Source organism: Podarcis erhardii, assembly GCF_964252035.2.
Source record: "Podarcis erhardii genome assembly, chromosome: 10".
In the NCBI taxonomy this organism is placed as follows: domain Eukaryota; kingdom Metazoa; phylum Chordata; class Lepidosauria; order Squamata; family Lacertidae; genus Podarcis; species Podarcis erhardii.
The window spans coordinates 42,832,720-42,848,289 of record NC_138500.1 but is presented as its reverse complement, the minus strand read 5'-3'; the positions used below and the strand labels follow the sequence as shown (position 1 = coordinate 42,848,289).

Genomic DNA, 15,570 nt, shown 5'->3' with positions numbered 1-15,570 from the left:
AGTTTTTACTCCTAAATATAAAAATCTGGATGGAAGAAATGGGCCTTTTTGAGATAGACTCCTTCCAAGATTGGACATTCGAAATTAAAGATGACTGGTAAAGGACTATGGCCTAGATAGATGTGGGAGCTCCAGGAAGACATCAGACGTTGATGAACATTGGGAACGCAACCGGGAAAGGGGGGAGGGAAATTTGGAATCCAAAGGGCGTAAAATTATATTTGATTATCTTAATTATATTTTATAATTTTATCTTAATTAATTATATTTGATTATTTTAATTTGTATTGTATATTAAAGGGGGGGAACGCGTGGAAGGGAACAGGTTGATTTTAGGGGATGGGAAAATATATTTAAAATTGGGCTAATGATAATAAGTTCAAAATCTGGGATAAGAACTTGCTGAATTTAATTGTAAGAATTGGAATACAAGAGGGGGAGGGGAGGGGGAAGTCCTGGAAAGATGTTATTGAAAATAAGATTTTAAATTGGGATGTTTTGTTCTTTTTATTTTGTTGTAATTGGAAATTTCTAATAAATAGTATTAAAAAAATAAATAAAAGTAGGCCCAGAAATGTCCCTGGAAATGGCACTTACGTGAAAATGTAACATTTATTTCCTGATGCTTAATTGGGCTGTGTGTGTAAAAGTTGCCTCCATAGGTCCATGTGGACAGTCTTCTTTCTTCCTCTGCATGCTCCCTGAAAAATAAATAATGCTATTTGATCACATTGAGCCATTTCCAAGGGCATTTCTCGCCCTGCTTTGAAAGTGCGTGGCAAGAACCAGTAGCACTTGGCAGGGTGGCACAGACTGGAATGGTTTGCTGATCTGGCTTCCCAATGTTGCATGTTGAGGCCAGTTACTGAGAAGGGGATGAGCAGGCCATCGATGGGAAGTTCAGCACAGTGCAAGTGTAGTGGCAGGAGCATCAGAGTAGCTCCACTGCTGCTGCCATATCAAGCTTCCTGCTGCCTCCCTCTTTGTGATGACAGTGATGTGCAGCATTGGGAAGTGAAGTCAACAAAACTGTCCTACCCACAGCGCCTCGCCACCCACTACTGGCAAGAAGTATGCTTCCTAGTCTGCCAGAGAGACTTTGACATGCAAGGAAGTTCAAGCTCTAAACTTTATTGGCAAGGAAGTTAAAATAAAAAAGAAATGGTTTGAAAGCCCTCAAATCACCCCATATCACTGTAAGTTCACTACTTTTCTTTCCAACTGCACAGGCACAGAAAATACAAACTAACTTGTAACCAAACTCAGCTTGAAGTATGAAAATATTAAAGTTCATTGGAATTACTTTACATTCAAGAATTACGAACATACTAGATTTGACTTCCAAATGGACAAATGCTGAGTTTCAACAGCGTCACTCAGTATATGTGAACTTGGTTCCAAATCCCTGGACTGCAGCAGTGTTTTCTCTGATGCTGTTAATACTAGCTGTGCAGTGCTAGGACAATCTAGATGAAGCCCAGCTCAGCACCACCTTATTGCGTTCTTCCCATTCTGCATTCCCTCCCGATTGTGTGTTCCTGCAAGCTCTCACTTGTGTAATGGGAAAAGTCAGGCACCTAACTTTCCATCACTTTGGGGGGCAGCAAGGGGTGGCGGCATGAAGGATTTAGTCTTGTGATTCCCAGCTGTAATAAGTTATACAGTCCAGCAACAGTTTCACAAAGTTATAAGTGGTCTAGTTACATCCCTTGTCATATATTCCTGGCCAAATCACATCACATCACTTGTCACTATCATCACCTCTTAGAATTAACCATGCTATGTTCTTTACTAACACCAGCACCTTCCTTTGATTTTCATTTTGTGCATCATTGCTATGCATGTTTTTTAGCATAGACTGTGCTTACAGAACACATCGTCATTGTATCCATGTTTCCAAGCCAGTAGTGTTGGATAATAACAGTGGGACGAATGTGTCATAATATAATGAAAAAGTAGATTTGTCTGCTACACAGTGTTATTCTGGTCTGTCATTCTGGTTAGTTCTTCTCACAAAAAAGTTGATTTTAGTAAAACAGCCCTAAAATGCTGTATAAAATCTTTAATGTGCTTTTTAATGAAGTTTGACGGTAACACATGGCACATGGTCCCCATTAATACTTTTGGGTGTCCTTGTAAAGCAGGAATGGGCAAACTGCAGCCCACCAGATGTTGCTGGATTAAAGCTCCCATCATCCATAACTACTGGCCCTGCTGGTTGGAGCTGATTGAGGTTGGAGTCCAACAACATCTGGAGGCCACAAGTTTCCCTTCCCAATAAATAATGGCTTTCTTCAGCAAAGATGATACCCTCAATTAGTGTTGAAAGTGGATGCTTAGATAAAATTTTATGGCATCTACTGCAAAGTTGAGTGCCAGTATTTGCAATAAGCTCTGAGTTTGCTCAGCAATGATACATCTTGAGTTTTAACCCAGCTAGAATGTTGACAGTTTACCATGGTCAACATAAAGAACAATATTACAGAAACAAAAGTAGTATCTCCAGTCCTCCACTCACTCCCTTCTGCTCCTGAATCAAAAAAAGCAAGACTTAAACAAGAACATTCTGCCAGAGATTACCATGTGGGGCTGGCAGTTGTGAGTTTTACTTATTCTTATTCACACAAGCAATACATGCCTACCAAAACTCAATAAAATCATTGTCTTTTTCTCCATCTAAAGCTTGTTTGGTGTAAATCTCTCTATAGGAACAATTGACCAGATTTGTTGGCACCCACAGTCTTTAGATAAATTGTCCAAATTCTTCCAGTTGTGTGCAACTGAATGCCAATAGAAATGTTCCTGTTCTCCCCATCAAAAATGGCTAACAGAGCAAAGACTGTGGAGTAATCTCTTGTAAGAATGTCTTTTAAACCATGTGTATAGCTTCTAATAATCACCACATATGGTAGAAGGTTCCAGCCTAGCCACATTTCCTTCAACAGTGTGGTGAAAATAGAGAACTGTTTCTGTTGCACCTCTGGGGTGTCAAGTACCACCTGTGTAAGATCTTAAATGTTATTTCTTTAGTCTTAGGAAAAACAGATAATAGAGGTTTCTTAGTACACACATTGCACCAGTCTGCCCAGTCCAATTCCTTTCCCACATCTTACTCCCATAGGTTTCACCACTCTGGGAATCTGTGGATGGGACAGTTTACAATGCCTTGCATTACAACATAGTCTGTACTTTGAAAACTCATGATATAATCATTACATTTAATGCATTCTTTGATTAATTTGTTTTCTATCCATGTTCTATTTGCATAACATTAAGTCATCATTTGGTGGTAAGTTTTTGCTTTTTATGCATATTCAAAAAAAAATATTCGTTAATTCAATTTCTCTGTTTCTTCTCATACAGTCTGACAGCCAGATATGCAACTCAGTCTAATCACAGTGGAATTGCAACCAGTCAAAAAAAGCCTTCTAGGTCAGTTAACATCTCTAATTTATTGCTTGCTAGTGATACTTAATGGAGTCACTGCCCACTGGCATTTTATTCTTTAAACCACAGTAGACATCCAACTCTTTATCACCATAGCTTTTAAATGCAAGCTTTGCATAATTTTTAGTTGGCCAGTGGAAAAGCCTTGCCCAAGAATGCAAAAATAACAGCTTTGTATAATAGCTGTAGGGATATCTGTGTGTTGCAACTTAGCATACTGTATGTAAAATAATTGATTTAAATGAGCTGTCAAGTTTCTAGAGGGATTTTAGTGCTCTTATGCTTCTTGCTCAACACACAGACAGACTTGAAGCATATTATTTAGCTCTGCCACAGGGGAAACTTTGCATCTGAACTGTTGATAGAGAATCATACAATGAAATCCACACTTGTCATTCCTACCCACATTGCCCCTTACTCTTTGCCAACTTCTGCTCTGCCTCCTCTACCTGTCTGGAAAAAAATTAACAACCTATCATGCACTTGGGTGCCTGAGCTGGGAAGCATCCCATTTCAGGTACTTGGCTAAATAAAGCTTTGTGGCTTTTAATCAGCTGTAGAAGGCTAGCAGCGAGTGAATGATCCAAAGAGGGGTGTAGTAGTCAAGGACATATATTGGCTCAGTTGTGACATCACAGCACCACTGCAAGCTCTTTATTCAGGTTATGTCTGTCTGCTCCCATAATTTGGTTCACAAGTGAATATAAATTCTACTAATCAGTTTTTCAGTTTATTGGCCCAGCTCAATAGAGCAGAAATTGAACTGTATGATACTGTTTATCTTGGTGGAAAACAACTGTAAATTTTAAAATGTAAGCATGTTCAGGAGGGTTGTTAGTGTGGGAAAGGATTAGAACAATAATGCTCAAACTTCACCTTTTGGATCCCTTCTTTATTGCATTTATTAGACTGCCACTTAAAATATCCCATAAGTTATTGTCAGAATCTGTCTATTGCAGACCATTCTTGCCTATATTCCTCATTGCTAGTGTAGAGTTTGGGGTCTGCTGCTCATTTTATGTAAGTTGAACCCAGTGTGGATATCACATGCAGCCTGGGCACTGCAAGGGTAATATAGTAAGATCAGAAAAGCAATGAATGAGTATTTATGCCTTTATCAGTCTTTTCATTGAGGGACCCTGACAGGAAGGGCTGTAACACAGTGGTAAAAGCACATAGTTTCCAGGCAGGGCTAGTAAATATTCTGAAGCTCTCAGCCATTGCTAGCCAGTGTAGATGATACTGAATTAAAAGGTCTGACTCAGTGCGACAGCTTCCTATGAAAATAGTTTAAGAACCACTTGGGTAGAAGAATTAGCACTGCTTCAGCCTGAAATGTATTTAATAAAGTATTGTGTGAAATTTCTACTGTTAGGGACAACTTTTGTTTGTGTGGAGCTGGGAATTAAATGAATTGAAACGATGAATTGTCTTTAAATGAAACAAAATCTTAGTCTTAGATGGCTTGCATGTTGATTGCCTGTTCTACCTCCGCCATTGATTGTGACTTCTCTATTATAAACACTAAAATCTGTGCATTTACTTCCTAAAGGAGGACTCCTAGCTCCTCTTGTTTTGTTCAGTCCGTGTTGATTATGTGTAGTTAAAAAATGAAACTGTTCACATTATTTGCTTTGCAGTTCATTGCTAACAATGAACTATCAGCTGTGTAATCCAATGTATGGCATCAGTTTTCTATTGTAAGCTGAACTGCTGGTGATAGCCTGGAATGAGCTATACCAAAGCACAGTTGTTGTGCACCTGTGGTCATAGGTTTTCAGTCTGCATTTATTGTAGGCTCTCTTGTCTCCTTCACAATTCATCATGTCTGGGCTCTAACAACTGTTTCTTGTCGAATGATATAAATTTATAACAGTGTTTGTACATTTTTGACCAGAAGTATGTTCCTTGTGAATTACCTGTTCCTTTATACTTTGCATTTCCTTTGTTGCTTAAATGATTCTGTGGGAGAATGACTGGAAATGGAATGAATATTGTGTGTGTGTGTGTGTGTGTGTGTGTGTGTGTGTGACAATAGCCTTGAGATCTGTTTTCAAGTATTACAAAGGCCCTTTTGGGCTGTTTCCCGCCTCATTTTCTTAACTGGAATATAGGGAGGGAGGTACCTGAGAAATATGGTTATTAATACAGTGGTACCTCGGGTTGCAGACACTTCAGGTTACAGACTCCGCTAACCCAGAAATAGTACCTCAAGTTAAGAACTTTGCTTCAGGATAAGAACAGAAATCGTGTGGTGGTGGTGGGAGGCCCCATTAGCTAAAGTGGTCCTCAGGTTAAGAACAGTTTCAGGTTAAGAACAGACCTCCAGAACAAATTAAGTTCTTAAACTGAGGTACCACTGTATAAGCAACTGAATTTTAACATGCATTTTTGTATATTTGTAAATTAACTGGATCAGTAGCCATAGATTTGTTGTTGTTGTTAATTGAATTTGTATACCACCCTTCATCTGAAGATCACAGGGTGGTTCACAACATAAAAATATAAAATGAGAACCCCAAATACACAATAAAACATAAACAAGCTAATAACATCCCTCCCACAGACACATTTAAAAGCCCACAGAATGTTAATCAGCCAAAGGTCTGCTTCTAGAGAAGCATTTTTGCCTGGTGGTATCTAAAGGTATGTAATGAGGGTGCCAAGTGAGCCTCCCTGGGGACACCATTCCAAAGGGGGGGGGCAGCGCAGAAAATGCTTGTTCTGGTGTTGCCACCCTCCAAACCTCTCATGGAGGAGGCACATGAAGAAGGGCTTCAAATGATTATTGCAGGGTTGGGTTGAGGTAGTCCATATGGGGACAGACGGTCCTTGAAATATTTCAGTCCTGAGCCGTGAAGGCTTCATTGGTCAAAAGCAGCACTATGAATTGGGCCTGAATACTAACTGGCAGCTGCTGCAGTTGGGCCAGGATCAGTGTTTGGGCCAGAAGACAGTTTAATCAAACTGTCTTCCCTCGATGAGCAATTTCACTGCCAACTTATGCACCAGTTGAAGTTTCCAAACCATTTTCAGAGGTAGCCCTTCATATCCAGTGCTAGTTTTCTATAAAAGGAGGTGCCAGAACTCACCATGAATGCAACTGAGTTCCAGTGACTTCCAGCTGAAAAAAAAAGCCCTGTATATAAGGTGTTGCAGTAATCTAACCTAGCGGTTACCTGAGCATAAACAACAGGTGTTAGGCTATCCCCGTCCAGATAGGGGCATAGCTGGGACACCAGTCAAAGCTGACAGCAAAGTACCCCTAAGTTACGCACCGGTGCCCTCAGAGGTCTAGGGAACCACTCACTAACAGTGCCCCAGTCTTATCTGGATTTTATAGGCCATGATAAAGTTTTGTATGCTTAGATTTGCTGACAGTGCAGACTCCAAAGGAACAGGCCAACAGCCAGAATAAATTAAAAAGTAACATGGATTATTAGACATCTAACATCGCAATTTTCCAGTTACCTACTTCACAAAGTGGTGACCTGCTTAGATAGAGATATAGTGGTTAAACAACTGCAGTTTTATATTGAAATATGCTCTCTTGATGTGCCACTATAGTAAGCAAAGCCCTTTCTTAAACAAATGCCCCCTTTCATTTTCTTCTTGCATTTTCTCTCTTTTCTCCCATTGTGGCAGCTATTAGCATTTCACAATGCAAATGTTTGAAATATCCTAAACTAGTAACACCTGCTTCTAGGTAACATTCACAATCCTGATTTAACCTGTCCTTAAGTCTGTTGAGGTACCAGTTGTGTGCATTGAACTAGAGCAATTTATTTTTATTGGCAGCTTGTAAGACAACGCAACACTGCTTAATCTCTACACCAGACAATCAAATCAAAATAATTACAATGTGGGTCTGTACTTATTGCAGAGAGTGGCATCTTTATTGTTAACTCTGATACCCAGGATATTTCAGATGGTGGCAGCAAATACCAACAAGTGAAATATGTAGCCTGAGCAGATCTCTTTAATTCAAGAGTTTTCATTTGAAGTAATGAAGATGTGAGCAATGTAAAATGTTGAATTTCTCATCTTACCATCTAATGCCTTCTGCAGATATCTGAGTTTCTGGAACAAAAGAAGAAATAAAGCACTCGTGGAGTATAGTGCTTATTTTCAAAACTGTGTTTAGGGTATATATTTCCACTAAACTGTATTCCACGGGTTGTTTTAGCTTTGTTATATTTATCTTAGAAATATATGGAACTGAACTATTTGAATAAAACAGTTGTATGGCTCCTGGAAAAACATGGGTGAATCTTTTTTGCAGTGTAAATGGAAAATGCAAAGGATCCTTATATGTTTGTCTCTGACTGTATATATCATATTTTCTTCTTTTGTACCGTTTAAAGTGTTCCTTTTGTCCATGGTCTAACTAACCATTAATTATGTTGTTGTTCATTGTCATTACCTTCCTTAAAACCATTGTTGATCAGCTCTGTGAATTTATTCTGCAACTGAAAAGTTAACTGTCTCATATGCACTTGCAAGAAATTCATTTCTGACTGTGCTATTCTAGGCTTCCCGGGCCCTCAAGGGTGCCAGCTGCAGGCAGCAGTACCAAAGTCCAGGGAGCCTCAAATTTAAATCGGAGAAGTCAGAGCTTTAATAGCATTGACAAAAACAAGCCTCCACAATATGCAAATGGAAATGAAAAAGGTAAGTGTTTGAATGGATGCCAGGCTTACTGAGCATACAAATCTGTAAAGGTTCTACACAAGTCAGGAAAAAAAGATGAAATGTTTAAAATACTAATTCTGAGATATAAGTAGAATATAATTGTTGAGTTTTCAATTGGGCTCTGAGGATCCTTCTATTTCTGGCAAAAGATGTCTAACGTTTTGAGCTGCAGTTGGATATATATAAATTTTCAGCAGCTGTTTTTTGGGGGTAGATTTCAATCCTAAGCAGTGGAAACTTTATAAAATCTGACATTCGGTGATGGCTCAGTGTTGAATGAAGTCTTAAAGCATCCTGCATCAAGGATGATACTTGTAGCATCTCTTCCACACTTGTGGTAAATTATATACCTTCTGCCTTCAAGAATATCATTCTTGCATATATTCAGTCACTGAAATATTCTTTTTTTTCCTATCTCAGGGGTCAGGAAAATAGAACATTTTAAAAAAGCAATGTGCAGCAGCTTTACCACAAGGTGGGAGTAGATGTCACTGAATGAGCACCAGTGTTCAGTTAGATGTGGGGGAGGAATTAATTCACATAGGCATTGCAAATTTCTGTACCAAGCAAGTTTTATTGTGGTATCTTTCTCTCAGGATGTTTCTTTAAGCAATATTAACATTTCATCTTCATTACTTATCATCGCATTCAATCTGTTATTCTCTACCTATTTTGGGTAGTGGTAGGACTCAATATGGTTTATGATCCACCTCATAATTAAGAGAATTTGATGCCTATGGAGCATCGTTTAGAGCAGGGGTAGTCAACCTTTTTTTACCTACCATCCACTAATGCATCTTTCTTGATGGTAACGTTTCCTTACCGCCCACCAGTGCTCAGTGGAAGGAGGATTCAGCTTGTGCCATAGAACCCCCTACCGCCCACCTAAAATCCTGAAACGCCCACTAGTGGGCGGTAGGGACCAGGTTGACAACCCCGCTTTAGACATTGTAGGAGAACCTGTTACATCATGTTTGTTATCCAACATAATAATTACTGATGTAAAGGAATCTTAATAATACTTTAGAGGTAATGCATTTTGATTGCTAGGTTAATCGTGGGCTTTAAAAATAAACAGTAGCAAGATATATAGTGGTAGTATATATCAGGAGAGCAACAAAGGACTTAAAGGAAAACAGTTGGTTCTAATTTGCATGACTATCCATAATTTGATTGTTCCTTTATGCCATAAGAGAATCTTCAGAATACTTCAGATCTCATAATAATTTATGGGTTTCATATTTATAATCCATGCTGTTTGTGCTGAGTAGCTGTACAATTAACCTTGCATCAAAAGCTTCCCTTAAAGGTTAATATTGTTATTTGCCAAAATCAATCCCATTACTACTACTGTAGGAATAAATTTGCAGTAGATAAATAAAAATAAATAAATAATGGAGGGGGTTTAGAATACCATATGCAGTACTACAGGGACACTTGGGTATTAAATTAGAGCAACCTGCAGACATTTTCCATAACCCAATCTGCAGAGTTGCTGAACCTGAAAAAGAAAACATTTTCCTGAATAAAGTGGATCCTAAAAAATGGTTTCAAATATAAGCACTGCCCTAATTCCCCCCTTCAGCGAGGGCTTCTCTCAGAACTTTGTGCATTGAATTTAAAAATTGAGAGAAGCTTCTGTGTGTGTTTGACGGAAGATGCTTAGAAGCCTCCACACAACTGAAAATCCTGATGAGGCATGAATGTCTTATCACGTTTGTGGTGCTGGGGAATTGAGGATGGAGTTTCCTCGAATGCACACTCCTGCCCCTCTATGCAAATCTAATATTTTGAAGACTAAACTGATAGTCCTGGTAGATTCTTGGTGAAGCTAGTCACTGATTCGCTAAGCCATATACAAATATGATTTAATGTGTAAAAGCAGAATGTTCCATAATCTCTGCTTTCAGGACAAAAAAAGCTGCTACAATTTCTTTTCAAACTATTATTCTCAGATTATTTTATTGGGTCCTCAGGCTTGCTTTTCCATTTGTGTCACGGGCTCCAAATTGAAACCATTAGCTACATATACAGAAAGAGTATTTTCTTTGACATACTGTGGAACTAAATAGCATAAATCCATGCTATAAATCCTTTCTAGCTAACTGGAAAAGTGATCTAAATAATTAAATTATGTACAGTGGTTGGGCAAACATAACTGGTGGTTTTCTATGGAGTAATCACTATTTAACACTTCCTTTCCCCAAATCTTTGCTTTGTTTTCCAAATTAGCTTGGTTTATTCCAAACCAAATTACGTTCACATAGGAAACAATAAATGTATAATTTTGCCTTTTGTAGTTATTTTTTCTACTTTAAATAGCAGCAATGGGGGGTGATCAGGATGAGGGCTATGATGAGCCGAGTAGGGTTTCTTTTTAACTCCTTGCACACTCCTACAGAAAATCTGTCCTCACCCAAAGGTTTTGTTTGCACTGGGAGAGAAGCTGCCACTGGTACCAATGCAAATTACTTCCCTCCCTGTTCTGCTGACAGGAGTGTTACTGTCATCTTAGCAACACCATTGAACGCCCTATGTTTTCCTGTATGTAGGACTGTCAATAATTGATGTGTTCACTTATGTCTTCTTTGCACCATTTCTACATAAATCTGATAACGCTTTAAAATAATCTGCAGAAAAATCTGTATTTACACACACGCTTATAACACGTATATCATGACAAAATATGTAGATAAATGCATACTGTATCTCAGTGTCTGGAATTCTAAACATGTTTTATTCTGAAGTGTGCATGGTCAAATGCATGTTGGCATGATTTTTTAGCAGAGAGCAACATTACATTCCAATCTACGCATCAGTCCACATGGTGGAGATCGGGTCATGTGACATCTGAATTCACAGAAAACTAATTTCTCAAGCATCCCTAGTATTATTAAGCACTTCAGTCTTGAAGCTTTTTGGCATGATCAGTATTAAAAAGAAACATGGGAGTTAAATTATCCCAATCCTTTTCAAGCTTGAGGCCTGTGGAAATTTCAATCTTGTTCTGACTCAATTCAATTGTTCCCTTTATTTAATTTATAGTGATACCATCTGCTCAGGTAATTTCTAGCCCTGTCCTATTTTTATTACTGAGATTCAATTCCACCAATATATTTGTTGGGTAAACCACTGAAAACAGCAACACCACCCTTGTATGAATGGTTTCATCGCTGCTATTCCTTTACTTCCATACTGTGCTTGCTTCAGCTTCATTTATTCCCCTTATCCTCTATCTTACAAATATTTCTGGTGTAGCTCCTTTTGCATACAAAATCTTACACCTGACCTTTCTGATATTTCCTTCATGTTGCCCATAGGAGCCCTTATGTCTTTAGTAGTCATGTCATAGAGCTAAAGCCCTGAGATAAAATGCACCTGCTGAATGCCGTACCTCCATGCTGCTGTTAAGGTCACGGGGTGGATTTTTTATACCAGGTATTGGTAACCTTAATCTAACCAGGCCAGAGAGCAGTCAGTGTCAGCCTTAATTTACCCCCGATTTGATGGATGTGACTGTGCAGGTGGAAATGGCTGGTGCCGACATAGCTAGAGGGGACCCTACATGAGGCAAGTGGGGCAGACCTATCCTACTGTGCTGTCTGTCACTTTCAATCCTGTTAAATCAGATACATAGGCTTGTGTTGACCTTGGTGACTCTGTAGTGGCCAAAAGGGCCTCTAGCATGTCACAATAAGAATATTATTTCAGATCTTAATTCATTCCTCCTGTTATCCTTCTCACTGTTATCATCCTAGGTTTCTGTTCCAAGCCAATATTCTGAATCTGTTTGCAGCATGCAGTTATACACTTTCTCACTAGCACAGTGGCTTCTAGGACAAGGCTGTTAGTTTCATCCATTTATTTTTTTAAGGAAATAATTACAGATTCATGTTCCTCTTCCTTTTACCCACCAGCCCAGTGCCATATCCTTTTGTAATCTGGAGCTCCTGTTAATACGTGGGCGGCTGAAGCTTCCTCCAATCCAAAACGCTTTTTGCTGAGCATAAAACAGCAGTTATAATGCATGATTTGTGAGGAAAATAATTTAAGCAATCAAAAGGTATTTCTGTTTCTGACAAGTTTGGAGAAACGATAAGAGGGTAGGCTTAAGTATTTAAACTAGGCCAATGGGAACATGTTTTAGAAGGCTCAGTTCCCACAGTGCTTTCAGTTGTGCAACTAATTGAAAGATTATTGGATTGTTTTTGTTTTTATTATGCATTGTGTGTTTTTATGTTAGAACTTCCCTGAGACCTGCAGGCATAGGGCAGTATACAAATTTAAATCATCATCATCATCATCATCCATCATCATCATTTGGAATGCATAGCTTGGGGAGCTCTGCAATTTTAATGCCCTCGTGTTTTTCTCTTTCAAAACCAGAATCACCCAAAGGTCCTCATCCATCTGCAGGCATGAATGGAAATGTACAGCATCCCACCAGCACTGGGCAGCAGCCGGTCTCTGCCATCCCCTCTCCAAGTGCCAGCAAGCCTTGGCGCAGCAAATCCATGAATGTCAAACACAGTGCCACCTCTACCATGCTGTCTGTCAAGCAGCCCAGTCCCGCAACCTCTCCTACGCCACCTTCAGATAGGCTTAAGCCACCCCTTTCTGAAGGGCCCAAAACTCCTTCATCTGGGCAGAAATCCATGTTAGAGAAATTCAAGTTGGTTAACGCTAGGACTGTTTTGCGGCCTCCCTTGTCATCCAGTTCAGGTCCCAGTGACAGCGGGAGAGACGAAGAAGCCTTTTTAGATTGTGGCGAAATGGACGGCTTCGGCGGTGGTCTCAACAGTGGTGGCTCCACCACCAGCAGCAGCCCTAAAATATCACCTAAACTAACCCCTCCAAAAGCTGGAAGCAAAAATCTCAGCAATAAAAAGTCTTTGCTACAGCCAAAGGACAAAGAGGAAAAGAGCAGGGACAAAAACAAAGTTTGCACTGAGAAGACGGCGAAGGAAGAGAAGGACCAGGCCACGGAGACACCTGCAAAAAAGACCTCAAAAATTGCGAGCCTGATCCCCAAGGGGAACAAGGCTGCATCAGCCAAGAAGGAAAGTCTAATACCTTCATCTAGTGGTATACCAAAACCTGGATCTAAAGTACCGACATCAAAGCAAAGTACTTCACCGGCATGTTCAGGAAGTAAAGAGGCGGAAAAATTGAGGAGTGCAAAGGGGAACCAACCCCAGTCAACAGCAAAATCGCAAGGTAATGAGAAAGCATACACTCCTTCTGGTCTTCCCTCTTCTGAAGGAAAGGAATCTAGTACGGCTCTTACCCCTAGTTCATCTGCTGCTCTCTCCATTGCTGCAACTAGTGGGCAAGCACCAGGAAGCAGTATTGTGCAACTTCCTCAGCAACAGCAATACAGCCACCCAAATACGGCCACAGTAGCACCATTTATTTATAGGTAAGATGAGTTTCTACTTTTTCTGTAACTAAGTGTGGCAAGCTATTTTTCAAAGAAGTGGTTTTATTTGAATATATTTCACCATATACTTAATTATTTTAGAAACGCATTTGCTTAAAACAATGGCAAAAAAACGATCACACAGCAATACCATCTTAAGAAAAGTTAATCATGGGAGTTTTCTCCCCTGGTCTATTCCATTCAGAACTATCTGTAGAAAGATTTTTAATTGACCAAGATTGGTCTATTAAAAATCTTTCTAAAGATAGTTTTCTATTTAAGTTACATTATAGTCCAAAGGCTATTAATCATGAAATAAGGATTTCTTTTAAGTTTTTCATGTGTGCTAAAACTCAATCTAATTGTTTAACCACATCAGTTAACAAACATGGATACATATGCTATAATGTTATTGTTTTAGTTAAATAAATTGTTTCAATTGTTATTAAGGAAATGTACTTCCAATAAAGTACAGCAGAAAAGTTGTCCAAATATAAACAGTTAACTTATTAAACCTCACAATAATTTCATAATTATCTGTTGATGTATTTCTAACAGTATAACCAAATCAGTAATTTTTTTATAGGACTGTAAAAGCTACTCTGAAAATTTATTATTCCGAAAATGAAACCTTCATCTGGTTGCAAATACTAAGATTATACCAGCAAGAATGAGTCTTTCTGTAAAAGATTTAAATCAAGTCTTACTTAAATCAAATCATATCCACCTTGACTAGAAGCTATTCTGTTTTGTTCTTAAATTAAAAACATTGAAAGTTTGGGATCTCAGGCCAGGATATATATGCTGCTTCAGTACCTCAGCAACAGATATGGAGGCAGATTTAAAAACAACATGATCTTTGGATTGGATAGTTCTTTTTATCTATCATGCGAAGAGCAGCACAGAAACAAGTGGCCCCATGTGGCTTCCAGGGAACATGGATGGGGCAATGTTACATTATCCTTTCATGGTGCTGCATTTAGAAGTAAAACTCACAGGCCTGTGAGCACCTTCTTGCATCATGTACCTTTTTCAGCCCACAGTTTTCCACAAACAGAAGTTGTAGCTAAGTATTTTAAAGTTAGATATTCCGTGAAATGGAAACTCACAAGGAGTTCTGTTTCAAGCTTTTTAAAGAAGCCAACACACAGTTATCATAGGATATATTTAAGTTGAATAACTGTTTTTGGCAGCTAAAAATTAACTTGTAGATTCTGTATGCTGGTATGCATATGAGTCTTTGATAGGTTTTGAAATAGTTAGCATAAATGGGTATGAAAATAATAGTGGTGACTATATTAATAGTAATAAATATATACATGACAACCAAGTGGGGCATCTTAGAAAACAGAAAGATAGGTGATTGCATTCTACTGTTATGTATTACCCTCCCTTTCCTCTAAGAAGCTCATGGCTTATATCAGTTTATCTTTCATTTTATCCTTGCAAACTTTATCCTGCTTTACAGTTTGCTATGGCTACCCAGTGAGCTATCCTCTCCTCATGCTGACCACCGATTTGCACCTGAGATTTTCACACACTGGCTTTATGTCTAAGGTCTCCCTACTACACCTGTTAACTTGCATTTGACTGCACTGAAAAAGTAAAGCCTGGTTTCTGCAGGCCAATGCATATGCTTCTTTCTCTCATTCTCTAAGGCTGCAGTCCTTACCAGCAGCGGAGCAAGCCGATCGGGTGCCTGGGGTGGCGCATGTGCCCAGGGGCAGGGCCAGCCAGGGAAGGACGCTCTGCCGGGCCTCCAAGGAGTCTGCCTGCCTCCTCCCACTCAGCCGCCCTATAGCTGATGGGGGGGGGGGGCAGCAAGTGGACTGTTTAGGGCAGAGTGGAGCCTGTGGGCGCCCAACCCACCGCGTCACTCCCAGGAGAGACGCATGGCTCGGGCGTGCCGCAGAGCCCGCGGTGAGTGCTGGCCGGCATTTTGTCACCCCCTCAGTTGTGACACCCGGTAGTCCCCACCACACCCGCCTTCCTCCGCCCCTGACCCTTACCCT

The 15,570-nt window shown here is 39.6% G+C and overlaps 1 protein-coding gene across 1 annotated transcript in view; it reads left to right on the top strand.

Moving 5' to 3' along the window:
- Positions 1-15,570, top strand: part of NAV3 (neuron navigator 3) — a 440,591-nt gene that overhangs the window by 299,496 nt on the left and 125,525 nt on the right. The window contains 3 exon segments of the mRNA XM_081879446.1: positions 3,364-3,432; positions 7,979-8,118; positions 12,526-13,558. Coding sequence (XP_081735572.1) covers positions 3,364-3,432; positions 7,979-8,118; positions 12,526-13,558 — 1,242 coding nt within the window.